Source organism: Panthera tigris, chromosome C1, assembly GCF_018350195.1.
Source record: "Panthera tigris isolate Pti1 chromosome C1, P.tigris_Pti1_mat1.1, whole genome shotgun sequence".
Classification (NCBI taxonomy): Eukaryota; Metazoa; Chordata; class Mammalia; order Carnivora; family Felidae; genus Panthera; species Panthera tigris.
Window position 1 is genome coordinate 1,909,516 of NC_056667.1, and position 26,257 is coordinate 1,935,772.

At 62.2% G+C, this 26,257-nt stretch overlaps 1 protein-coding gene across 1 annotated transcript in view; it reads left to right on the top strand.

Moving 5' to 3' along the window:
• PRDM16 (PR/SET domain 16) overlaps nucleotides 1-17,518 on the top strand; it is a 314,028-nt gene extending 296,510 nt beyond the window's left edge. The window contains exons 10-17 of the mRNA XM_042996261.1: nucleotides 405-492; nucleotides 3,290-3,459; nucleotides 4,093-4,170; nucleotides 9,662-9,831; nucleotides 10,084-10,258; nucleotides 14,187-14,420; nucleotides 15,245-15,419; nucleotides 16,652-17,518. Of these exons, the coding sequence (XP_042852195.1) occupies nucleotides 405-492; nucleotides 3,290-3,459; nucleotides 4,093-4,170; nucleotides 9,662-9,831; nucleotides 10,084-10,258; nucleotides 14,187-14,420; nucleotides 15,245-15,419; nucleotides 16,652-16,786 (1,225 nt within the window). The 3' untranslated portion in view covers nucleotides 16,787-17,518. The remainder of the gene's footprint in view (nucleotides 1-404; nucleotides 493-3,289; nucleotides 3,460-4,092; nucleotides 4,171-9,661; nucleotides 9,832-10,083; nucleotides 10,259-14,186; nucleotides 14,421-15,244; nucleotides 15,420-16,651) is intronic.
• Nucleotides 17,519-26,257: the final 8,739 nt, after the last annotated feature.

Sequence of the window (26,257 nt, forward strand, 5' to 3'; positions counted from 1 at the left end):
TCACTTCCTCTGCCTGACCTATGATGGGTTGTCACCAGCATCTGGGGAATATTCTAGAATTGTCCTCTCCGGCAGCCATTGTGAGCTTTTCGGTAGACCCCACGTGGCAGCCATGGGAGGCCCTGAGGACCCCCCGGGACAGCGCTGGGTGGTTGGTGGACTCGGGGGGGTTGGTGGACCTGCAGGGGTGTGGAACCGGGCGTGGGGAGCAGCGGGGGACATACAGCAAGCGTTCAGGCAGGTGGCAGCCTGGAGGCCGTGCAGGTGGGCAGGTGGGCTCCTTCACGACACCCCCCACTGTTAGGCGCACAGAGTAGTCGCCGGGGGACACGGATGGGCACCCTCCCTGTGCAGCCCCGGAGGCTCCGTGGGGTACGTAACCCTCTGTGTTGCCTGCCGTCCAGCAGGGTAGAGAAGCGGAAGGTGACAGACCCCGTGGGAGTCCTGAAGGAGAAGTACCTGCGGCCGTCCCCTCTGCTCTTCCACCCCCAGGTAAGACCCAGGGCTGCCGGGCCTCGGGACCCCCCATCCTGGGGCCAGGCAAGAGGGCAGGGCTCGGGACCCCCCATCCTGGGGCCAGGCAAGAGGGCAGGGCTCGGGACCCCCCATCCTGGGGCCAGGTGGGCAGGCAGGGCTCGGGACCCCCCATCCTGGGGCCAGGCAAGAGGGCAGGGCTCGGGACCCCCCATCCTGGGGCCAGGCAAGAGGGCAGGGCTCGGGACCCCCCATCCTGGGGCCAGGTGAGTGGGCAGGCCTCGGGACCCCCCATCCTGGGGCCAGGTGGGCAGGCAGGGCTCGGGACCCCCCATCCTGGGGCCAGGCAAGAGGGCAGGGCTCGGGACCCCCCATCCTGGGGCCAGGCAAGAGGGCAGGGCTCGGGACCCCCCATCCTGGGGCCAGGCAAGAGGGCAGGGCTCGGGACCCCCCATCCTGGGGCCAGGCAAGAGGGCAGGGCTCGGGACCCCCCATCCTGGGGCCAGGCAAGAGGGCTGGGCTCGGAACCCCTGTCCTGGGGCCCTGCAGCCGGGCTGCCCAGACAGACAGGGCTCTGCAGGGGGCAGGCTCCCACACCCAAGGTGTGCCTCAGCTCCCCTGTCCGTCAGACGGCCAGGGGATTGCCACCATGGGTCCCCATGAGCCCGGAAGGATGACAAGGTCCAAGACAAGTGAGGAAGGAGAGTGGTGCTCTGCAGGGCAGCCCCGTGGGTCTCTCGGAGGCGGCCAAAGACCCCAGAGCATGAGGGCACTCACCCACCTACGGTTCAGGCTCTAGGAGGGGCAGTGAGCCCGCAAGGCCGTGGGCAACAGCTTGGAGACGGTGGGTCCAAGAATTTGGAACATAAGGTGACAGACCCAGGACGTTTATGAGAGAAGACCAGGGTCAGGGGTCTGGGAACATGAATCCCCAAGCCAGGTCGTGGCCACACAGCCCACCTGCAGGCACTCCCATCCCCCACTCCGGCTGCGTCCTCCCAGGGGGTGGGTGCAGAGATGTGGGGGATGCGCAGCAGAGGGGAGAGTTTGTCCACCTGTCCTCACCCCTTGGGGCCACCCCCACCTCACTTGGGGGTCCTGGTAGCTGAACAGTGAGACGGCCTGAACCAGACCCCAGGCCGGGCATTGTTCTCTCTCTCTGCGTTTCCCACCTTGGACAAACACCCCCAGTCGGTGAAACCTGCCCCCTGCCTGGGTTCACAGCTAAACTTAGCACCTCCCATTGTTTCGTCGGGGCCATGGGGTTTGCTTAATAACTTCCCCTGATTTTCCTCGGGTCGGGCTGGAAAAAGCTGACAAGCCAGCCAGGCGCATCCTGTGTTTGTGTTTGTGCGGGAGCTCTAGCGGCCCGGAATATCTGATCGGGGGAGCAGGCCTGGCAGGCCGGACCTTCGGGCGGCCTCAGCAAGACCCACCCAGGCCTGAGGAAGAGAGGCCTGGCAGGGGGCCGGCTGCCCATTGTCCCTCCTGCCGCTCCCCCCTGAGCCAAGCCACCCCCGCTCTGCTGCCTGCCCCTGGGCCAGAGCTCAGGGGAAGGGGGGAGGAAGCCTAGGGAGTCACCTAATTAAATGGTCTGAGGTCCCGCGGTCACTCGGGCGCGATAACTGATGGCCTCTGCAAAGGACAGGGTCACTGCTGTATGAAGACATCAGCCCGCGGCGGCCAAGTGCAGGACTTTGCCAGGGCCTTTCTGACGCCCGACTCAGGTGTGTGCAGCCCCTGGGGTACAGGACGAGGCGGTCCTGCCTGGCCGCGGCCCCCCACCACCTCTGGAGTTGCCAGGGAGTCTGTGTGCAGAGAGCTCCAGAGCCTTTCGAGGCTGCAGCTAAAACTGAGGTGCAAAGCCAGCTGGGCAGCAGTCTGTGCGCCTGGGGTCCCATCGTCCAGGCGGTGGAGGGGCCAGCGAGAAGCCGGGCAGCAGCCGAGGGGCAAGCTGTCAGCGGGGACAGGGAGGGCAGCCCACGGCTGGTGGCATGATGTGTCTATGCAGCCCCAGAGGCCCCCTCCCCTCTCCTGTCCCCAAACCCTGAGCCCTCGGGGACAGGCACAGTCTGGGACCCTGATCAGAACTCTCCCCACCAGGTGGAAATGGCCAGTGCCGCGTCCTCCTCCCCCAGGCAAGCCCTTGGCATCTCCAAGGCCTGGAGAGGTGGCCCCTCTTATCCAGGTCACCATGTCTGTGCTGGGTCACCTGGGCATCATCCTTTTGAACACTCAGTGCGTCCAGCCTTGGGCTGTCGGATTCCTTCTTAGAACTTTGCCTGCAATCATGGCCCGCTGCCACTAGGCGGTGCTGCCCAGGCCCCTGGTCCCTGTTAACCTGAAATGCAGGTAGATTTCTTGATTTTTCACGACTCAAAAAAAAAAATTAAAGGAAAAGAGAGGAGAGGAGAGGGAAATCAGACATGATTCTGTCTTTAAACCAAGCTAGCCCCCCAGGAGTGCCGGCCAGGGATGAGGCCAGCAGGGGTGGGGGGTGGGGGTCCCAGGTAAGGCGAGGTGTCATTGCAAGGCAGGAGCCTGCCCCACCGTGTGCCCCTGTCGGGCAGAGAGGCTCCCGCGGCCTGGGCCCTGGGCTGAAACGGGGCTCCCAGGGAAGGACGAGCGGCAGGGCTGGCCACAGTGGCCAAGAAGCCCGGAGACGGCCCGTTCTACCCACAGCCTGAGGGCCCGCACAAGCCTCTTGTCCTGGCCCAGCTGCGGATGTACTCGGTCGCCGGGAGAGGGGTCCACACTGCTCAGGAGAGGTAGCAGCTCAGGGGGTCCCCCGTCTCTCCCTCTCACCTGCCGACAGATGTCAGCCATCGAGACCATGACAGACAAGCTGGAGAGCTTCGCGGCCATAAAGGCGGAAGCGGGCAGCTCCCTGCAGCCCCTCCCCCACCACCCCTTCAACTTCCGGTCCCCACCCCCCACGCTGTCGGACCCCATCCTCAGGAAGGGCAAGGAGCGGTATACGTGCAGGTAAGGCTGGGCGTGCCCAGGGGGGAGGGGGGCGGGGGGCCGGTGGGCAGCCCGCCAGGTGGCCGCAGGTGCCCCGCAGCGGCCGTGAGCCTGCGCATCCTGGGAAAACTAGGTCAAAGCCAGACCACAGCGGGGTAGAAGTACACGGTTTGCTCTCCAATGGAGGTCGTTCCCCACGGATGTGTAGGTGTGGGGTGGCACAAGAGAATGCAGCCTTAACCCAGCCGATCAGAACTCAGAGGGTCCGAAGCCAAGGTGTGCTGGTCAGCGTTTAAGCCCGGTTCTCAGAGCCGGGTGGAAAGCCCAGACGCACAGCCTGTCCCCAGCGGCAGGAGCCCGTTCAACGTGGCTGACATATTGCTGGGGGAGGGGGCGGAGTCCCAGCAGGCCAGAGTAGGGGGGGCCCGTCTGTCCAGCGGCAGGTGCAGGCGTCTCTGTCAAGTTCAGCTGGGCCCTGGGGCTGAAGGACAGACTGCAGTCCTGGGGGCCACAGCCAGGCCACCTGCCCCCCAGCTGTGGGACCTCGGGCCCTAGACAGCGAGCAGGAAGGAGGAACCGCAACGGGAAAGGGTGCGGGTGCCCCGGTCCGTGGCAGCGTGACTGCCTAACGGTCCCCCTGCCCTCTCCACCCAGGTACTGTGGCAAGATATTCCCCCGATCGGCAAACCTCACGAGACACCTGAGGACGCACACCGGGGAGCAGCCGTACAGGTAGGAGCCTGTCCCTTCGGGGCCGGGGCGGTGGGTAGGCAGGCTCCCGGTGAGACCGTCCCCTCCCCCCCCCCACCACTTCCCACTCACAGGAAGGTGAGGGTGGGAGCCAGCATGCTCGGGTCAGGTCGCTCCCTGGACCCCAGAGCCGTCCTGTGTCCTGGGGTGTCATAAAGATTAGGCAGGAGGTGGCCAGTGGGCTTCCTGAAGGTTCTTGCCCACCCCCCAGAGTCGGGTGCCTGGGAGCAGCTCTCCCACCGCCATTGTCGACAGGGGCAGGGCGTTCAGTACAGCACCGGCCAAAGCCAGGGCCGCCCCGGGTGGCCTGATGGAGAGACCCCACCCCACCCCCACCCAGCTCAACTCCCATACGATGGGTGGGTGGTGGGCCAGGGCCGGCACCTAAGGCGGGGCGCGCAGTGGAAAAGGAGCTCCATGCAAATCCGAGTCTGAGCCTGGGCTTGGGGTGTCCTGAGGGACTCTCGGGTCGCTAGCCCTGGATGGAAGCCGTGTGTCTGCTCCCGTCCTGTCTCCTCAATGCTGGGCTTCTACCTGCGGGCACGCAGCCACCCGGCAAGTGGGTGTGAGAGCCGTCACATCTGTTCCCAAGAGGGGTGGCACCCCCGTTTCAAAGATGCTGAGCCAGAGGCTTAGACACCCTGACTTGCCCGGGGGCGGAGCCCACGGCCACTCTAGGTGACCTTCCTGTCCTCCGAGAAGCAGAGCCTGTCTCTCGGTCCCTGGGGCCTTCATCAGGAGCAGAAGGGATGGGGGTGACATCTGGCTTTCAGGGACGAGCCTGAGAGTTGGCATTTTATTTATTTATTTTTTAAATGTTTATTTATTTTTGAGAGAGAGGGATAGAGCATGAGCGGGGGAGGGGCAGAGAGAGAGGGAGACACAGAATCCGAAGCAGGCTCCAGGTTCCGAGCTGTCAGCACAGAGCCCGACGCGAGGATCAAACCCACGAACCGAGAGATCTAGACCTGAGCTGAAGTCGGACGCTTAACCGACCGAGCCACCCAGGTGCCCCGAGAGGTGGCATTTTAAATGAGAGACCGGGTGGCAGTGACCAGGAGGCAGATCAGGGAAAACGCTGGTGTAGACGTCAAGACCTCATTCTGGGGTGTGTCCGGAGAGCAGCAGCTGCTGGGAACTCGGAGTCTGGTTTTAAGTCGGCAGCACAAGGTTCCTGTGCCCCGGCCACACAGAGCTTGGAGCTCCCGTCCCTGGGAAGGGCAGCCACGTGGGGTCCCCTGAGGTGTCGTGGTCCCCATGCCCCACCCTGAGATGCGACCACCACGGGGCCATGTCCTGTCCTGGCTGGACAAGTGACAGCTCAGGTCACTCAGCAGTCATCTGCTCAGTGCCCCCGGGCCACCCCAACACGCAGGTTCCCCCGTCCCCCCACTCCACAAAGCCTAGCAAAGGGAAGGCTGATTGGGTCTGGCTTCCTCCCGAAAACGTGTTTTCCTGTAAGGGGAGCCACCTTCTGAACAGTGTTGTGTGTAGGAGCCCCCCCCCCCCCAGGGTCAGGCGGTGTTTATGGAAGAATTTAATTATCATTGATTTCGTTTGCTCTCTCCAATCTGTGAGTTTCGACTTTCCTAACAATAATCGCTTTGAAAGTTTGCATTGCAAATCCTGACTTTATCTGGCTCAAGGCAGCCCTGTGATGGGGAGTGTGGGGTGTGTGATTTCCCTTTTGACATCACTGGGCGCTTCTGGGATCACTTTGATCCTTGGGAGAATCTACGCTGGAGGAGGAAATTTCGTCCGTCTGTCCTCAGAAACTGTCCAGGGGACAGCCCCCCACCCCCCGCGCCTCCACCAAAAGACAAGGACTCCACCCCACCCCCACCCCGGCAGGGGTGAATCCAAACCACCAGCTGCCCACCCGGTGTGAGCTCCCCTTCGGGGCCAGCCCCAGGCGTGCGCCCCTTCGTGTGCCCCTGGAGGCCCCTCGAGGGCAGGAGGAGGGAGGGAGGGCTGCTGGGGTGCTGCAGAGTAGAGACAATCAAACCGGACGACCTCGGGACGCTTCCTTTTAAGCCCTTGCCCGAGATTCCCTAAAATCACTCAGAATGTGTTTCAAAGCCCTGACTCTCGGGGAAAGGAAGACCCCTTAGCGTGACTGACAGTCTGTTTCCTGGAGGGAAGGTCAGCCCACCTGCCGGCCCAGTGTCCTCAGCTAATGGCTTCTCCAGGCTTAGAAATCTTTGCCTGAGATTGGAAGGTGCCGGAAAACACGTGCTCATCTCCAAAAGCTCCAGCAGGTGGGGGACACGGGGTGCAGTTCGGGCTGGACGGACGTAAACCTGGGCTTGGGGTGAGGGGCTGCTCCTTGCACCCATGCCGGCGCCTCGCCCACGGGTCCCCACAGGACCCGGGTCACGGTCTGGCGCGGGCCTTCACGGGCTGGCCAGCGGGCTCCCGGAGGGACACGCGCCTCTCCAGCCGCAGCTCCTTTCCTCCCCGTGAGCCAGGCCCCGTCCCCATCCCCTCAGGTGGCCCAGACCGTCTCCTTGCTTTCCTAGTTCTGATTTTTAGGGCTGGATTTCAAAACTCTCTCTTCGCTTCCCTTCCCCCTGCTTTTACAACTACGCAGAGCATGTCCCCCTGTGATGTCCGGTCCCTGGAAGGACCCTGCGCCTGCCCCCACCCTGTGACCGCACCTCCGCCTGGCTGGCTTCCCTCGGGTGAGGGTGCCCAGGGGTCCTCTCGAGGCCCTCACTGCATGTTGCCGGGCCACCGGTCATTCCTGGTTGCAGCCAGTGCCGTGGCCGTGATGTTCCACAGCCAGGCCATAAATTTCGCTAGCCACTTGTCGGCTTATTTACAAGGCAAACCCCAGCTGCTCAGAGGACGCTGATCCCCCGAAGCCCAGGGCTCCCTGCTCCCCTAAATTTCAAATGGGCTTCTCTATCCGGGCCATTGGTTTAGATTGGAACCAGGAGAGGGCCACACTCAGGGCTCTCTGTGGCCAAATCCAATGTATGGCTCCCCTCCGCCCCCCTCCCCGGCCCCACGGCGGGTGGAGAGAGAGCTCGGTTTCCAGTAACGAGACGATCCCGCCCAGCCCCGTGTCTGACCGAGGGTGCGCCCCGGCCAGAGCTCGTGGGTCAGCTGGAAGCTGTCAGAGTTTCCTGCATTTCCAAAGAGATGAGAAGGGTGCCGCATGCGGGTGTGTGTGAGCGCACGCGTAGACAGGCCCCGGGGAGGCCTGTTGTGTGGCCAGGGGGCAGGTGCCCAGCCCAGCATGGCCTCGTACTCGGTCCTTCCTGAGCAATCGCCCTGAAAGCAGGATGGTCGCCTGGGGACCTGTCAGCATCGGGGGCAAGGAGACGTCTGTGACATGAGATGGTGTGTCCAGGGATGTAAAAGCTCTCCTTCCTGGGCCATCCTGGGGGGGAGCCCAGGGCACCCCTGCACTGCTGACCCAGCCACGTGAAGGGCTCAAGCCCCGGTCCCTGTGCAGCTCACGCAGAACAGCGCTGGCGCCCGTGTGGGCTTCCAGGATGGCGGGTCCACGCTGGGGCCAGCGGACACCGTGAGGCGTGGGAGGAGAGGCTGTGACCAAATCCGCGTGCTTCCAGAGGCCCGGAGGCGGCTTAGCCAGCCCAACAGGGAAGAAGCCGCCAGGCCAGTCCTGGGCTGAAGGGGCAGAGAAGGCTGAAGGTCACTCAGGAGTTCGCCAGGGACGGCGGCCCAAGCCGCTCACGTAAAGATCACGAATGGCTCCTTGCCCGCCGACCGTGGAGGACGCCAGAGTCAGCGAAGCCTCGGCCGAGAAGCTCCAAAATCGTACCGTGGGAGACCGGGGTCCCCTCTGATGGGGACTCGCCCTGTTTGCCGTGCGTCCGTCCTCAGACCCCCCCCAGGGGCCGTGAGGCAGGAAGTGGGCTCCCCTGGACGGCTTCATCAAGCTGTCCCTGGGAGCAGGGACAGCTCCGCTCCCGGGCGCAGTGCTATCCGCCCGGGGGCTCAGGCAGGAGGCTCCAGCTGCCAGCGGGGGCCTAAAGCGTCCTGCCTCGGGCCCCCCCCAAGTGCACTGTGATGGCCAGACTGCCTGGGCAGGTGTCAAAGGTCAGCGCCGGTGCCTCTCGAGCCGGGCAGGGCAGTGCCGTGAAGCCCAGCCTCACAGCCTGCCGGCCCGGCCCCGGGTGGGAGGCTGGGGTTTCGGAAGCACCCTCGGGCATGACTCGGTTCCCGTGGCCCAGGGCATATTCTATGTTGGAGCGATGGAGCGGGGAGGGGCCTCCTGTGGGAACACCACGCTGCCACACTCAGGACAGGTCCCTGGCACCTCCAGCCGCACCCTCCGGAAGAACACACACCTCCATCGCGTGCCCTGCTGGGACCTGCTGCGAAGACGGCTCCTGAGAGACTCGGTGGGGGGAGAGGGGGGCACTGCCTCCTGCCCCCTGCAGAAGCTGTTTGTTTCCAAGACCGGGAAATAAACTAGCCTGCGGACAATGTTGCAAGTGTTCACAGCCTCTGACAGGGGGAAGCATCCCTGGAGGCCTTGTGAGGACCAGGCGCGCACACACATGCACGTGCACTCCTGCACACGAACGCTCGCGCGTGCACACACCTGCACATGGGCACACACACATGTGCACCTGAACACGACTGCATCAGGTCCCCTCTGCTCGGACTTCCGCCACCAGGAGGCGCCGGCACGGCTCTGCAGACGTGTGGTGGCGGCTGTCGGGCCACCCTCCCTCCAGCTCCAGCTCGGCCGCTGTTTCTGGCTTCTGGGTGTGGATATTTCCCTCAACTGGGAGAATAGCCTCCCTTTCCTGCCCTCGGGGCCTGGGAGCAAAGGCCGCGCCCGCCCCAGGCCCCCACACCGAGGGGGCACCGCTCAGGTCACGGACACTCTGAGGGACCCGACTGAGGCGCCGGAGGAGGGAGCGTCGTTCTCGGATTTTTTCAGTGCTCGGCCGGGCCCGCGATCACCGTCCGCAGAGGAGCAGGGACGCGAGGCGATCGCGTGGGGCCCGCGGGACCCTCGCGGTCCGTGTCAGGGAGGCGGGGGACGGCCTCTGGGGAAGTTGGGGCAGCCCCCGGGCCCCAGTTAGTGAATTGGCACGCGAGGCCCCACGTGCCCGCAGACCCACTAAAAGGCGGCCGGGTCCAGGCCAGCTCTCCCCATACCAGAGTGGGGAGGGTCTCTTCGCCGTCTCTCCGACGGGAGGAAGGTGGCCGGGAGCAGGATGCAGGCTCCTCCTTGGTGGGGGGACGGGGGCAAAGCATCGAGAGGCTTCCATGGTGCTCGGCTGCCCCCTTGAGGCTGCTGGGAGTGCGGCCCTCGGGCAGCGGGGAGGGGGGACCCGGGTGCACCGGCGGCCCCGCCCACGGGGCCCCCTGCCGCAGCACCGGGTGAGTCCCCACCGCCCGCCCCCCCTGCCCCGCCTGCCAGGAGGCGGGGGCGGGGCGTCTGCGAGGCTGCGGGGCGGGGCTTCTCTGAGGCGCGCGTGTCTTCCAGGTGTAAGTACTGCGACCGCTCCTTCAGCATCTCCTCCAACCTGCAGCGGCACGTCCGGAACATCCACAACAAGGAGAAGCCCTTCAAGTGCCACCTGTGCAACCGCTGCTTCGGGCAGCAGACCAACCTGGACCGGCACCTCAAGAAGCACGAGCACGAGCACGCCCCAGGTGGGCTGTGGGCATGGGGTGGGGGGGGGAGGGAAGGAGGAGGAGGGAGAAGACAGGGAAGGGGAGGGGGAAGGGGAGAGGAGAAGACAGGGGAGGGGTGGGGGAGGAGGAGAGGAGAAGACAGGGGAGAGGAGGGGAGAGAGAAGGGAGGGGAGCGGGGAGGAGAGGAGGGGAGAGACGGGAGGGAGAGGGAGGGGAGGGGAGGGCTCAGCTGAGGGATGCTCTTTCTCTGATGCTCCCCCGTCCCCACAGTGAGCCAGCACTCCGGGGTCCTCACAAACCACCTGGGGACCAGTGCCTCCTCCCCCGCGTCCGAGTCAGACAACCATGCACTTTTAGATGAGAAAGAGGACTCCTATTTCTCTGAAATCAGAAACTTTATTGCCAATAGTGAGATGAACCAAGCATCAACGCGAACAGACAAACGGTAAGAAGTCCGTTCCGGACCCCAAGCCCACCTGCGTGGCCACGCCCAGAGCAGGGGCACCCCACCCAGCCCCAAGTCTCGATGAGTAGGGGCCCGCAGCGCAGAGTGAGACCGACGGGCACCGTTGTGGCCCGGCTCTGCCCCCTGCACGTGGCGAGGGGTGGGGGGGGGGCTTCGGCCAGGGGGTCCCCTCCCGCCTCGGCCTCTGGTGGTGACAGTAAGCACCCGGGCTGAGGGTGCGCGCCGTGTGCTTACAGCCGCACCGAGCTGCCGGCGTGCTTTGGCTTGGGCGTCACGGGCGTGCCGCGGAGCACAGGCCGGGTGAGGGCTCTGGCGTGAGTTCTGCCGTGGATGTGAGAGTCTAGAACATTTCTGTGGAGTCCGAGGCACTGCAGGTTTCCACCCAGGAGCGCCGCCCCTTTAAACACACGCGCGCGCACGTGTGCGCACACGAAGTCACACGTGCGTGTGCACGCACATGGACACACTCATATATGCATGCACATGACGGCACACGTGTACGTGCGTGTACATGTATGCACACACGTACATACGTGTGCACATGCAAACCCATACACACATGTCTGCATCTGCATGAAATCACACACGTGCACACATGTACACACATACCCGCAAATATATGCACATGCGCTGACACATGAACACATGTGCATATGTATATACACACATGAAGTTACCCGCATGCTTACCTACACACATGTGTATATTTACACACATATACACATGTACACACATACATACACACCACGTGTACACGTGCACATGCACACAGATGCACGCACACGCACTCATGCATGTGCACACATGTGCACGCACACCCCTATACACGTGCACGTGCTCATGCACACGCACACACACACTCGTATGCACACGCACACCACATATGTACATGCACATGCGCGCACAATGCACAAACACACACACGCACTCATGTACGTGCACACACACACACTTCGTACGCACATGCACACGGTCGCAGAAAAATAGCAGAATTCAGATTCGAGATGTGGAGGGTGTACTGCACGACCCTGGATCCCAAGGCTCACGGTGTGGCATTTACTCTGGGGGTCCCTTCTGGAAGGACCCGTCAGACCCCCAGGAAGACATTCTCCTTGCATAAAAGCTGGGGCCAGACCAGCCGGCAGAAAACCAGAGACGCTGCAAACTTCAAGTGGCCTTGGGGTGCGAGCCCCTAATTCTGCAGAGGAAGACAGCCCAGTGAAGTGGGGGGTGGGGGGCTGCTCCAGCCACAAAGCCGGGCCTGGAACCTGGGCCCAGAGCCCTGGCCCTTAGGCTGGCCACAGGAGGGCCACCCAAGACAGAGGCCGACGAAGAGCCTACAAGGACTTGTCAGTGGCATCCACCACGGGGTGGGCGGCCATGCCAGGGTGAGCCCAGGAGCGCCGGGAAGACCTTCACGCCTAGAGCCCGGGTGGCCCAGCTCTTTGCCGTGAGGACCGGAAACCCGGCAGGACAGAGGGGAGAAGAGACGGCATCACCCTAACCTTCTCCACAGAGCGTCTCAACCGGGGCTTTCCGTCCAGCCCCCACGGGAGGGGCAGGAGACGAGGCTCAGACAGAGGAGACCGGGCCCCACATCCCTCAGAAAGCCCGGGGCGGAGCTGGCCACAGACCCAGGCCCTCGGATGGCCTGTCCCGCTGAGACCCTGTCCCCGGGGGCTGGGGAACCTCCAGGAGATGTCCCACGTCATCACCAGAAGTGAGAACCACGATCACAGTTGACACGAAGCCACAACCCTGCGTCAAGTGCTGAGATGTTGGCGGTTCTGTGTGCGGCCGACGCTGACATTATCGGGTTCTCGTCCGGAACCAGTTTCCTTCTCTTGATCGTCAAGGAGAATCTAGGGATGCCAGGCTCCCTGGCCCCAGAAGCCCTTAAATACCTGGGCTGAACTGTGTCCCCCACCAAATCCTGACCCCTAGTACCTCAGAACGTCACCTCGTTTGGAGATAGGGTCTTTACCAATGTAATCGGTTAAGATGAGGTCACCAGTGTGGCTACCAGTGCCACGCGATGTCGTGGAAGAAGAGATTGGGGCACAGAACACACGGGGAGAAGCCGTGTCAAGATGTAGCAGAGATGGGAGATGGGGAGATACACCTACAGCCGTCGGGCGCCACGGATCGCCTGCCAAATGCCAGCGGCTGCGGGAGGCCCAGACAGTTAGTTGTCCCTGAGCCTCAGAAGGAACCAGGCCCGCCTGCACCCGGGTCTCAGACTCCAGCCTCCAGAGCCAGGAGAGTCCGGGCTCCAGTTGTGCAAGCCCAGCCCCGGCGCTGGGTCACGGTGGCCCCAGGACGTCACCTGCCTCAGGTGCCCGCCCTGTCTGAAGCTGACGCCAGCCTGCGGGACCCCATCCTCTGTCCCTGCTGCCCCCCACTGAGTGCTCCTGGTGGATACAGGCCTCCTGTGCGGGGCTGCGGTCCCTGCTCCCAAACAGAGGGGCCCATATATAGAAACTGCAAAGCACTCTTAACTCCGATTAGACGTGCACAGGGCCGCCTGCTGAACACAGTCCCAGTCCCGGCCCCCAAGACAGCCACCTGCGCGGTTCATCCCACCCTCACGCCGCTGAGGGGGCACAGGCTCCGAGATGGCAAGGTCACCCACCAGAGAGCCAGGGACAAAGGCAAGACCCGGGTCCCGGCCCGTGTCACTTGCCTCCAGAGCCCTTGCCCCTGGCGGATGGATGCGTGCCTGGTGACGGTGCGAGGGGCCATCGAGAAGGGAGACGTCAAGGGTTCTGCACGTCCGGGAAGGCCGGTCACGTGTCAGCATCTTACACTTCCTCCAGGAAAGGCAAGGGTGGAAAATGAGCATGGCCGACAGCCTGGAGATCGGGGACCTCCCGGCCCAGTCCGTCTGCACAGACCCCTGAGTGTGGAGGCCAGCGGTCACTCAGAAGTGACACCCCCTCTACCTGATGCCCAGACCGGGACCCCGGTCTCCCCTGACATCAGTGGATGGATTCCTGTGGGCCATGTGAGCTCCAGGAGGAACGGGGTCTGGGGGCTCTGAACTCTGGCCCAGACGTGGGCTCAGGAGGCGTCTGCCCAGCCTCCCCCTCCCCCTCCACGCTGGACACCTGCCGGCATCTTCAGAAAGAAACGAGAAGGCTCACCATCACTCAGCTTGGGTTTTTTCCTTTTTTTTTTTTTTTTAAGTTTTTATTTATTTTGAGAGAGAGAGAGAGAGCAGGGGAGGGGCAGAGAGAGAGGGAGAATTCCACACAGCAGACCTGCCCTGGGGCTTGAACCCGTGAACGTTGAGACCAAGACCTGAGCCGAGATCAAGAGATCAAGAGTCAGACCAGTCAGGCTGAGCCACCCAGGTCCCCTGGGTGTTTTCCTCTTAATGACGAGGATCCAGAGTGGAAAAGTGTCACCCGGCCAGAGTCACTAGGAGGGAGATGTGGGGTCTGGGCTGCAGGAGGGAGGCCAGCAGCCTCCGAAACAGACTCGTCTGGGTGGGTTTCCCTGGCTGACCGCAGCTCAGCCCCCACCCTACGGAGCCCTAGGCCCCCAGAGCCTCTGTCGGCAGAGGCCCCCTCACCCTGGGTTGCCGGTGTCCCTGTGTCCTCGTGGCTGGCCAGGAGGAGCCAGCAAGGGTCGATCAGCAAACCTCCCCAAGGGTACCCCTTGTGCAGTCCCCAACCCCAGCTCCAGCGCCCAAGACCCCCTTCCCCGCTAGACTGGCCGTGGCCTCCTCCCTGACGCGCACATCCTGAATCCCCGCTCTCGCCCCTGCCACAGGCCGAGGGTTCCGACAATGCAGGCTCTTTCCACGGGGGGGGGGCGGTGAAGACGGCCGTGGGGGGAGAGCCGACCGGAGCCCAGTCGGAGGCCTTGTGGGCCCCGGGGCTAACTCCCTCCCCTGTCCCTTCAGGCCGGAGGCCCAGGACCTGGACGGCAACTCCCAGTGTCCGGGCCTGGCCAGCGGGAAGCCGGAGGACGTGGAGGAGGAGGAGGAGGAAGAGGAGGAGGAGGACGACGACAGTCTGGCGGGGAAGTCCCAGGACGACACCGTGTCCCCCACGCCCGAACCCCAGGGTGCCTATGAGGACGAGGAGGACGAGGATCCGCCCACCTCGCTGGCCGTGGGCTTCGAACACACTCGAAGGTGGGGGCCACGCCCGGGCAGCCTGACCTGCTAGGGCCCAGGCCAGGGAGGGGCCTGAACATCGTGAGGGCGACCTCGCTCTCAGGCCACCCGAGGCCCCAGCATCCTCCTGGTCGGGTTCACCCTGGTTCCCAGCCGGTGTCTCCACCGCGGTGGGAGCTTCCACACACAGGCTGCGAGGCCCAGCCCGAGGCAGGGGGTCAGGGGCTGGCCCGCCCCCTCCCACACACACTTCCCAAGCCTGGGGGGCGGGGGCAGGCACGCTCCCGAGCCGAGCGGGAGCTGGTCCGTGGCGACACGGCCTCCATCCCGCGGCCGGGGCAGTGGCGTCTGGCCTCCCGCGGGCTGAGCACTGGCGGTTTGCGAGCAGGGCAGGCCGGACCCCTCCCCGCGCGGCCCGGCTGCTCACTGCCTTTGTCGGGCACCAGGGATGCGGCCAGCACTCCAGACGGTCCCGGGGGAGCCCTGCAGGGACTGCCCGTTTCCCCTCACCCCTGGGTCCTGGGAGCGGGAGCCCCCGCGCCCTCCAGAGCGGCCCCCCGATCCGTCCTCCGTCCCCAGAGCCCCGGGCGCCCCCCCCCGCCCGCTGCTTGCGGTGTGTGCACGCACTCGCCCCCTCCGGTGGCCTCTGTCCGTGGCCCTCCTGCATCTGTGTGGCTTCTGTCCAGGTGTCGACGTGTCTGTGTGTCCGTCTCCTTGTGCATGTGGCTCGTGGAGGCGCCATGGCGTGCATGCAGGCACGGAGCCGGCCGTGGGGCATCAGAGAGGCGGCCAGAGGCCAGACCAGCTAACGCCAGGCCCCCTCTCCCCGGTCGTTGGTGCAGGTGTATTGAGGAGCAACCAGGCGGTCTGTTAGCTTTGGAGCCGATGCCGACTTTTGGGAAGGGGCTCGATCTGCGCAGAGCAGCTGAGGAAGCGTTTGAAGTTAAAGATGTGCTTAATCCCACCTTAGACTCTGAGACTTTAAAGCAGACACTGTACAGGCAGGCTAAGAACCAGGTAGGTACCGAGCAGAGCCCCCCACCCCCGGCACCCCCGGGCCAGGTGGCAGGTGGAGGCCGCGCCTCCTCTCGTGGTGGCCATCCTGGGCCTGGGGCACGCCAGGACCGCTGTCCCGGGGCCCACCGCATCGGCTAGAGACGGCCAAGCCGCCGCCCCTCCCCCGCGAGCAGGGGTGGGGCAGGGAGAGGTTGAGGCAGATGAATGGGAACCGGGCATTCCCGGACACGTGGGTCGCTGCCCTCTTGTCCCCGGCGACGGGCGCCCGAGGCCGGGCGTCCGGCCTCGAAGCTGGGCAGGCCTTCCTCCCTCTCCGACTCAAGCACGAATGGCTGGCGGCCCAGGCTTCTCTTGAAGGAAGCCCCCTCTCACACAGCCACTCGTTCCACGCTGGAGCTCCGACAGGGTCAGCGAGGGCGTCAGGGTGGGCCTCGACCCCCCTTCTGTAGCGCAGGCGGCCGCAGGGCCCTGCTTCCTGCTTTCATCCGTCTAGAGGAGCGGGGTCTCCGTCGGCCCACCCCTGAGTCTCGGCAAAAACCGTCTGCGTGTCTGTCTTTGTCTTTTTACTAATCCTGTCCAGGGTGTACACCCGGGTGGGAGGAGGGTCGTCGGCCTTCCCCCACCCCGCTCTGCTCCGGATGGTCCCCAGGTCCCACTACCTCGTGCCCCGTGTCTTGTGGCGGAATTGTCCCGTGGGCCAGCCACGCCCCAGGCCCAGAAACGCGTCGGCGCCCAGCTCAGACCAGCTGTGCGTCCGCTTCCCCGGGTCGCTCCGTGCTGTCCCCACGGTTGTCCAGACGGGCAGCCCCCAGGCCCACCGGTGCCCTCCAGACAGACACTGCCTCTTGTCGACCACCGGCAATTCCCAGGGCCCTCGAAAAAGTGGGGGTGGGGCAGGGGGAGCACCGCAAAGAGCTGAGGGGCCCCTGTGCACAGAGGCCAGCCAGGACCACGGCTTCTTGCCACCGTCTGCACGGGAGCCCAGCAGACACTCACCCCGCCACCTCCCACCACATCTTCCGCTTCCGGGCCCCAGGGGAGAGTCTAGATCTGCGCGAGGCTAAGCCCAGCCAGAGGGCAACGGGGGGCTAGGAAGGGGCCCTCTGGGATCTGCAGAGCCCCAGCTCACGCAGCTCACCTGCCTGTTGTGTGTGTGTGTGTGTGTGTGTGTGTGTGTGTGTGTGTGTCTGTGTGCGCGCACACACGTGTGTCCTTGTCCTCTCCCCGGCCAGGCGTATGCAATGATGCTGTCCCTCTCCGAGGAGGCTCCTCTCCACACCTCTTCCCAGAGCCCTCTGGACGCCTGGTTAAACATCACGGGAGCCACGCCAGAGTCCGGAGCCTTTAACCCCATCAACCACCTCTGACGGGCCCAGGACGGGCTGGGGTCTGAGTCCAAGCAAGGCATCGTGGGGCCCCGACGTCCCAACAGAAGTCCCGGCTGCGGGAGATGGAGAAGTGAGCCTTGGGGAGCGGCGTGGCCTGGGCCAGAGAGACCCCCCCATCACCTGTGTGGATCACTCCTCAGCACCCCCCCCCCCCCGCCACACACACACACACTATGGTTCAGCTCTAACTTTTCCAATGAAAACTCAGAACCCAGGAGTCGCTGAGCGGTCCTGGAGCCCCACCGTCTAAGAATTGGTCTCCGGAACAGCGTTCCAGAAATGGTACAACGCACGGCCGGCCACGTGCGGCTCGCGGGAGCTGCTCACGGAACCAACCCGCCGGGTGAGGGCGGGATTTCAATCCCAAACTGAAGCCAGCCGGGCCACTTTGGCACCCGCCTGGTGCCTCGGAAAGGAACGGACAGACACGGGTGTGCCCTGGAAAGGACGATCGCCCCAACGATTTTTATAATGAGAATCACGAGAGTAACCCTTTTGGTAATCTTATTGACGACAGAGTCTATTTAAGCATGTGGTTTTAAAAATAGACAGTATTTTTTAAAGAATCGAAAAATGACTTGCAAATTGTTTTTTAAGAGTAATTTTGCATTGCTTTGAAATCTCAGCCTATTTGCAAGCCCACACTGGGAACTGGTACCGTGTTTGGGTGTGCTCTTTATACTGTAGATAACGGAGAAATTTTCTATCCCTGACCGTGTTTGTAAAGCCGTGATTCTGCCCCCCCACCACCACCCCAGCCCTGCGCAGAACCAAGGGGGCTGGGGCCCTCCCCTGGGAGCAGTTTCAGACTGTACCTCGGAATTCTTAGACGTGGTGTCCTGGGCTGGCCCAAGGCTGGGAGGTGTGTGTGGCATGGGCGTCGTGCCTGTGGCCCCCACCAAGACCCCCCCGATTGAACGGGGAAGGTGGGAGCCGCGGCTCTGGTCCCCTGTGCAAGGGTGGGCTTGGCATCCCACGCTCCTGCCCACACGGCCTGCACATCAGCCACACCCACGCCGGCCACCCTGCCGAAGGGGGGCCCCCGCTGGCCACACCGGGTCTCCAGCCCGACCCCCACCCGCACCGTCAGACGGACAAGGGGGACAGTGGGCATCCCCCGTGGCCGCCGTGGGGCGCGTTCTGCGGCCCTCCTGCCCCAGGCCGCCCGCCAGGCTCTGTGCCCGCGTGAGACCCGGGCTCCAGGACACGACCACCGCCTCTGCTCCACGAGCGGCTTCCTGGCGGGCCGGCCCGGCTCCAGAACGGAAGGGCATCCAGGTGGGACCTGCCTCGGGAGCAAAGACAGCACAGCCCGGTCGGGACGGGTCTGCTTCTCCACTCGGATGGGCTTTAAGTTATTCCCATAGGGGCCAATTTCAACTCATAATTTGTTTCCCTGATGGAATTTACCTGAATCTGTACATAACTTGTAATTTTTTCTAATTCATTTCTTTTCTTATTTTATTTCTTCCTTAACAGTATTTTGGCATTAGACATTCTTATTGTGAAGAAATATTGTTAATATAAGTATCTAGTGAAGGACCAAAACCGTGTATAAGGTTGTGTGTTGTGTGATTGATAACCAGGGAGCGGGGAGGTTTTAAATGTGCCAAATACCCCCGCGCCCCCCGACGGATCCTGCTGCCCCGTTTCCAGACAATCACGTGTTTTTGTTAAATTAGAGTCTCAGTTACCTTTGCATTTAAGACAAGTGTTCTATTTATTTCTTTTATTGTTTGGAAGAAAAAAAAAGAGTAAGAGTGTCCCAACAAGAGAAGAAGATCGCCCAAGTGGCCCTTAAAAAAGAATGTAGACGCAAGTGGTGAGGGGGCGGCCGCACCTGAGGACGGGGGTCTGGCGGGGGACGAGTCCTCGGCTCTCGCCCAGGGGCAGCAGGCAGGCCGGAGCAGCCGCGCCCCCGGGCCCCCCCCCCCCCCCCCGCCGCTCCAGGCCAGCGACAATCGTCTGTGTCGGCGCTGGAGGCCCGCGTGGGGCCCGCGGGCCCCGGCGAAAGGGTTCCCACCCCGCTCTCGGTCCACAGGAGGCAGCAAGACCCAGCCGGCCTCGCGGGCGCCCAGGCCGCTCGCACGCGTGTGCGGCTGGAAGGTGGCCGCGCTCCAGGAAGAGCTGAGGCTTTGCAGGCGGGGCCCCCTCACCTCCTCACACGCACCCACCTCCACCCCGGGCCCGCCAGGCGTGGCGTGGGCTTTCCGATTTCCCCTCCATCCGCATCGGACCGTTTCGCAGAGCCGACCTCAGACATAATTTGCAAACCCAAATTACATTTCTTCTGCTAAAGAGTAAGGTGTGTGCTTTTTTTTGCGATCTGCCTCTCTCCGCCCAAAAGAGGAAGTTTGGCCGGTGGAGACCTGAGTGCCTGTTCTCCGTGGTCCCAGATAAGGGGCGTCGTGTCCTTTCCGGCCAGTCCCGGCAGGCATCTTTCTCTTTCCCTCCCTCCCAGCGCCCCAGCTGCACACCTTGAGTCCTTGCCTCTGTCCCTCTGAGAACAGCTAGAGCTCTAGCCCCATTTCTCCTAAACACTCAGTCCCGTGGGCCCAAGCACTTGACAGGTCTGGGGGGGGGTCTGTCCCTGGACCCCCGACAGAGTGACCATTTCCTCCCCACGCCTGGCACTTCTCCCCGCCCCAGACCACAGGGAGCTGCCCTCCCTGCGGTTCTCCATGTCCGGGCCACAGCACCAGCACGGGCCAACCAGGCCCAGCCCGGACGGTGGGGGGCCGGGGAGCCGGACGGCCAGAATTCTGAGACCCCAGCCTCAGGGCACGGCTGCAACAGGGGAACGGGCTGGCGGGCCAACGTGTCCTTGGGTGGTGGCCGGGGTCAGGCCCGTGCACTCGGGCACCACCGGGCCAGGGTCCTTCTGTCCAGCCTCGACGGTGTTCTTTCTTTGGACGATTGACATCCCCTAATGGAAATTCAGAAGGAAGCCTCCTTGCCCTGCCCTCCGTCCCTCAGACCGCGGGCGCCAGCGGGCCGACGCCGTCCCACCCCCACCCCCGCCGCTGCTCTCGGTCCCGGGACAATTGGGTAGGACGCATGGGGCTCCGATCCTTTGGCCAGACAGGGCCTTCACGAGTAGGCCCCAGAGACCCCCTGTTCTGAACCCAGGGGTGTGCACTCCTGCAGCCCGCCTGGGACCCCGGGTGCGCATCAGTGGACAGGGTGAGCCCCGGCGGCCTTCCCGTCCGAGGCAGGAGCACAGCCGGTCTGCCCAGACCCTGAAAGGCCCAGCGCCTCCACGGCCCGAGCCTGGCCCTGGAAACTCGCAGGGCCCTCGGCCCTCTCTGTCCTAGCTGCTTCTTCAATGAGCGTTCGCAAAGCACTTGCCCAAATACGTGTCACCCGTGGTAGCCTTGAAGCCTCGAAGCACTGGATTGTGGTCCCCCTGCCCCGTCCCCCCGTCCCTCGTCCCCCCGCCCAAGTGACTGAAATCTACTGAGCTGTATTTACTGTGCTGCCCGGGAGAGAGGCGAGGGGGCAGCGCCACCCAGGAGAGCCGGGTACCTCACGCCCGGCCCGGCTAGGGTGGCGAGGCCGCGGCCGCTCCCGGTCGGTGGAGGTCAGCCGGGAATCAAAAGCCATGAAACTGTGCAGCAGCGAGCGATACTGTGACAAGACATTCCTGCGTGAGTCCAGGAGCCTTCCTTCCCTCCCTGCATTCCAGTTTTGTGGTGTTTTTCCTTTCTGTCCCCGATTCGTACTACGGCTTTGGGAAAAGAAAGAAAAGAAAACAAAGCAAAAGGCAGCTTGAGTTTCCAATCGTGCAATTCACTCGTGAGCAGAGCACTTCCCAAGGTGTCTCTCGGTGTGTTTCCTACCGTCGGTGTTCCCGAGACGAGGGAAGCTGAGCCCCCGTGTCAGAACACATCACGTGTGCATGTGTAACTGCTGGCAAGACCCCCACACCTGTGCGTCCGCACCCCCCCCCCCGCCCTTGTTCCATTACAGATTCGGTTCCGTTTGTTTTCTGGGTTTTTGTTTCGTTTTTCTTTTAGAAATGTATAGTGTTGAAAAAGAAATCAAGTGTAAATGTCAGGCTTTCAGATAATGTTTTTAAAAAAAAAAAAAAAAAAAACCATTGAGAAGGAGGCAGGTGTGTGTCCCATGTCCCCCTGATTGTAAATTGCTTCTGTTACCAGTAAACCGTGCATGGCTCGTGTTTAGCGGTCATTACTGTGTCTGTTCGTGAAATTTTTATGAAAAGGAGAATTCCGTAGATGCACTTGTTGAATTACGTGATTAGGGTCTACGTCCTCCGGACTAGGAGCTCAGAACTGCTCACGCCAAAGCGCAGTTCTTAATCGACGCGGAAATCGCTGACGACCGTGAAGGCAAAGACACCCCGTGTAGCCAATCATCGAGAGTGATTCTGCAGATTTCGTTTTGATGCTTGTGATAAAGACAGATGTACTTGTGTCGAGAAACGTCTTTAAGATGAAGGCTAGAGCAGCCGATCGGAGGTTAATGCTGTAGAATAGGACTATATGTAATCTTTCCGATGCTACGATGAATTTATACATGAGATTGATACGCAATAAATCTGTGTGCTTTTCTAAGTCTCGGTGCCCGCGAGCTTCACTGAGGGGCAACAGAGGCCCCCGGGGTGGGGAAGGACTCGGGGTCGGAGCGTGGCCAGCGGCAAGGCTCGCCGGCCTGGGTCGAGGGTCCCCGGGGGCAGGCTGCGAGACGTGCAAGCCCATCATCTCAGCACCACCGCCAGGGCAGCTACCCTCGTAGTCACATTTCCCAGAAAACCATCTCAGTGAAGGCGCCACCACTCTGGATGTCCCTGCGGTGAGAGTGGTGATCTCCAGGCGGGCTCTCCCCTAAGTGCGTCTCCCCCGAGGCACTTTGGCCCCCGGGCGTGTCCACCTCCAGGCCTGTCTGCCTCCAGCTGCACCTGGGCCCTGAGCCGGCCACCGGGAACTCTTGTATGACGTCTCTTGGTGGCGGAGAAGCCCATCCCATAAGGCCAACCCCAAACACAGCCGTTCCTGAGGGTGGACCTCCCCACTGACTAGCCCTCCCCACCGGCCGGCCCTCCACAGTGGCTATGCCTGCTGTCCTTGCACTGTCCCCAGTCGGGACCTGAGCCTGCCCACCGGGCGACGGCCAGGTGGACCGGGACTGAACAGATGCCTGGGGCTTCAGGGGGGCTCCTCGCCCCTCCTTTACATGCCCCCCACCTTCACCCACTCAAGTGCAAGGTTCAGCCCCTAAATTCCGGGGACTCACAGCAGGAAGTCCGCCCGGTGGCCTCTCTCCTTCCACCAGAGCATGGAGTTGAGGTGGAGAGCGTGCCTCGCACACTCAAGGAGCTGCCTCTCTAGCAGAACAGCCCCCACCCTCACCAAGACGACGCACGGCCCTCCCCAGGGGTGTGAGGCAGGAAGAAAACAAGATTTAATGTCAAACAGACGAACTGGGGGGCCATGCTTCCCCCTGGCAGCCGTAGAAGTGTCTGGTCCAGAGTTTCCCCGCAGCCCCTCGGGCCCCCAGGACTCACAGAGGCCCCTGCGCCTGTTCCCTGGTCAGAAATCACCACTTGCACTGGATTTGGGGCTGCAGAGATGGGAAATGTCAGGACTCACCTCTCAATCCCCAAGGCCCAGCCTGAACACTCTGTTGGTGGAAGACGGGTTGCACAAGCGGATGCGTAGATGGGTGGATGGATGGGTTGCGGATGGATTGTGGGCGGATAGATGGTTGTGGCTAGAGGGATGGCTAGATGAGTGTGTGGGTGGATGGATGGATGGGTTGTGGGTGGATTACGGGTGGATGGATGGATGGATGGATGGACGATTTGCTATAAGGACCCTCACTGCAGGCAAGTTCCCACATGGATTCTGGGAACGGCAGTGCCTCTGAGGGGCCCGAACGGGCTCTGAGGGGAGCAATGGGGAGAGGAGGCCTGGGGTCCCTGCAACGGCAGTGCTGGTAGCCACAGAAGGGAAGAAACAGAGGTTGACCTTGAAACAAGATCCCCGGACCCAAATCTGGGGCACTGAGCCTTTGCCTTCTCTTAATACCATCAAGTGAAGTGTGTTTCCCCAGGGAGGCGTCGGTTGGGGGAAGCGTTTAAATGTTTCCAGGTCATTTTCCCCCCAGATGTGACTGATGAAGTGTCTGCGAGGTCTTGACCCCGATGGTCAGATGTGGGGTTCACCCCAGAGCTCCAGGCGAGGAGGCAGCACGAGAGGCCTGTCTCTGGGGGACACACTTCCGTTCCCGGAGGACAGATCATGCGAATCATGAGTCTGATGAATGGCTGTGCTTCCGAGTTACTCCAGCGACAGAGTGACAGTGTCCAGGGCCCCCCACCGCGGCCCTTCCCGGAGCTCGCCGCCCCGGGGCTCCAGTGCCTCCCGTCCTTGTCCAGCCTGGCAACCTCTCTCCTCGTTCGCCCTGAGGGGAGAGGAAAATCCAAGCCACGAGGGAGCTATCTGATAATAGCCCTGTTGTCGGGGCGCCCGGAGGAAGGGAGAGCGGAGAGGACCAGCCGCTGACAAGCGGACTTTGTCTCTGCAACCCAGCTCCTTGCACAAAAGACGGAGGAAAAGGCAGGGGGTGGGGGGCAAGGATCCACTGGAGAAACATGTGTCAATGAGGAATCTGTTTTCTGGGAAAAGAGATGCTTTTGAAATTGCCCTCAGATTCATCTGGGGCCAAGCGAGCCTGTTGCTTATTTGCAGAGAAGCTATTTTGAGAATCGTTAACCTTCTTTCTCGCGGCAGCAAATGTCTTCCCCAAACCGAGATGTGTCCTCATTGGGGGCAAAATGGCCCGACGCAACGTGGCGTTCGTGGGGTCCGAGGAGCCGGGCGGGGTTCTGGCCGGGGTTCTGGCCGGGCGGGGTTCTGGTTCCCACCCTTCTGGTGGGGGTTCTGGTGGGATCCTTGCAGTCACCAGCCAGGATCGCAGTCTCTGTGAAGGAAAAGGCACCTGTGCTCACCGTGGCCGGCAACGTCTTCCACGCGGCTTATTCTGGATTCAGGAAAGGGAAGCCAGAGTCAGCTCCAGGGTCCAGGGCAGAAGAGGATAGTATTTTAAGGTTACAAGAAGGGGGACATGGGCACCAGCTGAGACCCCGCGGTGGGGGGCTGGGGCCGCCCAAAACCCTAAAGGACAGAGTTGCCTCTTCTGTCCTGGGACCTGGCTTGTGGCCCTCCGATTCCTGAGCCCATCAGGAGGTTCCGGGAAGCCTTAAAGCCTGTAGAGAGCAAGAGCCTGCTTCTAGAACACAGTGAGTGAGCTGAAAAACCAGCATCTGCACAAAGATCTGTATGCCGACGTCCACAGTGGCTTTATCTGTAATCTCCCCAAACTGGAAAGAACCCAAGTGTCCATCCACTGGTCAGTGAAAGCACAAGCCGTGGGCGTGACGGAAGGCCGCCCGTCAGAGGACAGAGGACGTTACTCAGAGCTCCGTGCAGAAGGGGGTCCGCCACCAGCACCGGACTTGGCCGAGACTCGCATGCAGGCAGGGGCCTGGGGAGCCTCCCGGTGGAAAAAGGGAAAGTTCCAGATAAGCCCAGGAGGCACCAGGGAGTCGAGGCACTGGCCAGAAGCAGGCACCCCACGTGATTGGTTGGGGGCGCACGCGGCTTCCTCTGGCTGCTCCAGAGTCGGAGGTGGGGACAAAACTTAGGGAGGCCGCCGGTGACGGAACGAGTCCTGGCCCCTTTGGGCCCATCGTTCCAAGGGTTCCTGTTTGACTTTCTGGGTTTTTCTCTCACACTGTGGGTCAGAGGTCAGACTCCTGTCTTTATGTACAATCTGGCTGTTGTCAGTACATTCGGTCTCTGAAAATACACGGACACACGGCCTTCTAGAAAAGGCAGAGCTGTAGGGACGGGGAGGGGGCTGGAGGCGGGAAGAGAGGGGGGGGAGGCCGTCCGGGGCGTGAGTGTGGTTACACACCTACGCACTTGTGTCAGACTCAACTAACAGTACATTCCGAGGGGCCGTCTAGTTACAGGTGCCTTGTACCTCAGTTAACCTGATTTTTGTGAAAACTGTGCCCCGCCCACTCCCTCTTCGAGGCACGAGTCCGTCATGAAGCTTGAGGTCCCTAGAGGGACTTGGCACCTTCCACCCAGGCTGGCAAGGGAGGGGCCCCACCTGTCCAGCCTGCCCTGCGAGGGGCCCTTCCCCTACAGCACCCAGCCTGGGTCTCGGGGGCCCAGCTCGGGGGTCTCCCAGCCTTGCTTTACCACAGGCATTTGGGTGTGCCCACCCTTCACCCCTCGGCCACCCAAGTCCCGCCTGGACCACCCAGTGCAGACCTTGTAGGCACAGACTTCCAGCTGAAACCGCCTGCACAGCTTAAAAATGCCAGGAGCGTTTCTGCGGACTGTTTATGGCAGGTTATGTGAGCAGGAAGCGGATAGGAACATGTACGAGGTGAATAAATACCCAACTCAGAGAAGGCTGGGTTTTAAATGTTTATTTATTTATTTGGAGCGAGCGTGCGTGCACGTGCAGAGCAGGGGAGGGGCAGAGAGGGGGGGAGAGGGAATCCCAGCAGGCTCTACACGGTCGGCGCAGAGCCCGACGCGGGGCTCGACACCACGAACCGTGAGATCATGACCTGAGCTGAAATCAGACGCTTAACCGACCGAGCCACCCAGGCGCCCTGGGAGTGGTTTTCCCTGGGAAGCTGGAGAGACAGAGGGGGGAGCGGGGGAAAGGCTGGGGAGGGGCTCCAATCTTCTCCGCGATGACTTGTAGACACTTAGGGGGTCATTTAAAGAGAGAGAAACAGTTATTCCTTTCCAAAACGTATGCTTTTTCTTGCCCCGCGGCCCTGGCAAGGACCAACAGGGAACAGAAGTGGACAGGGTGGACCTCTCTGGCACCAGAGCCGAAGGGGACCACTGCCCACTCCTCACCGCTGGGCACCATGCCAGCTGTAGGTGCCTGTACCCGGACGAGGAAGTTCCCTTCTGTCCCTACATTGCCACGATTTTTATCGTTGTAAAGTCCCGGGTTGGGTCAAGTGCTTTATCTTTAATTTATTACGAGTATGTATCTTTAAATGACATTATACCATTTTACATAAAATATATGAACCTTGCAAAAGTATAATTCTATTCTCTGCCTCAGTATATCTTACTTCTACACGTGTCAGAAACCCATGATGGGCCATCATCACTCTTGCTTTAAATACCCTACTTTCGGGGCACCTGGGTGGCTCAGTTGAGCGTCCGACTTCGACTCAGGTCATGATCTCAAGGTTCGTGACTCGGAGCCCCGTGTCGGGTTCTGTGCCGACAGCTCGGAGCCTGGAGAACGCTTCGGATTCTGTGTCTCCCTCAATCTCTCTCTGCCCCTCCACCGCTCCCGTTCTGTCTCTGTCTCTCTCAAAAATAAATATTAAAGGGGCGCCTGGGTGGCGCAGTCGGTTAAGCGTCCGACTTCAGCCAGGTC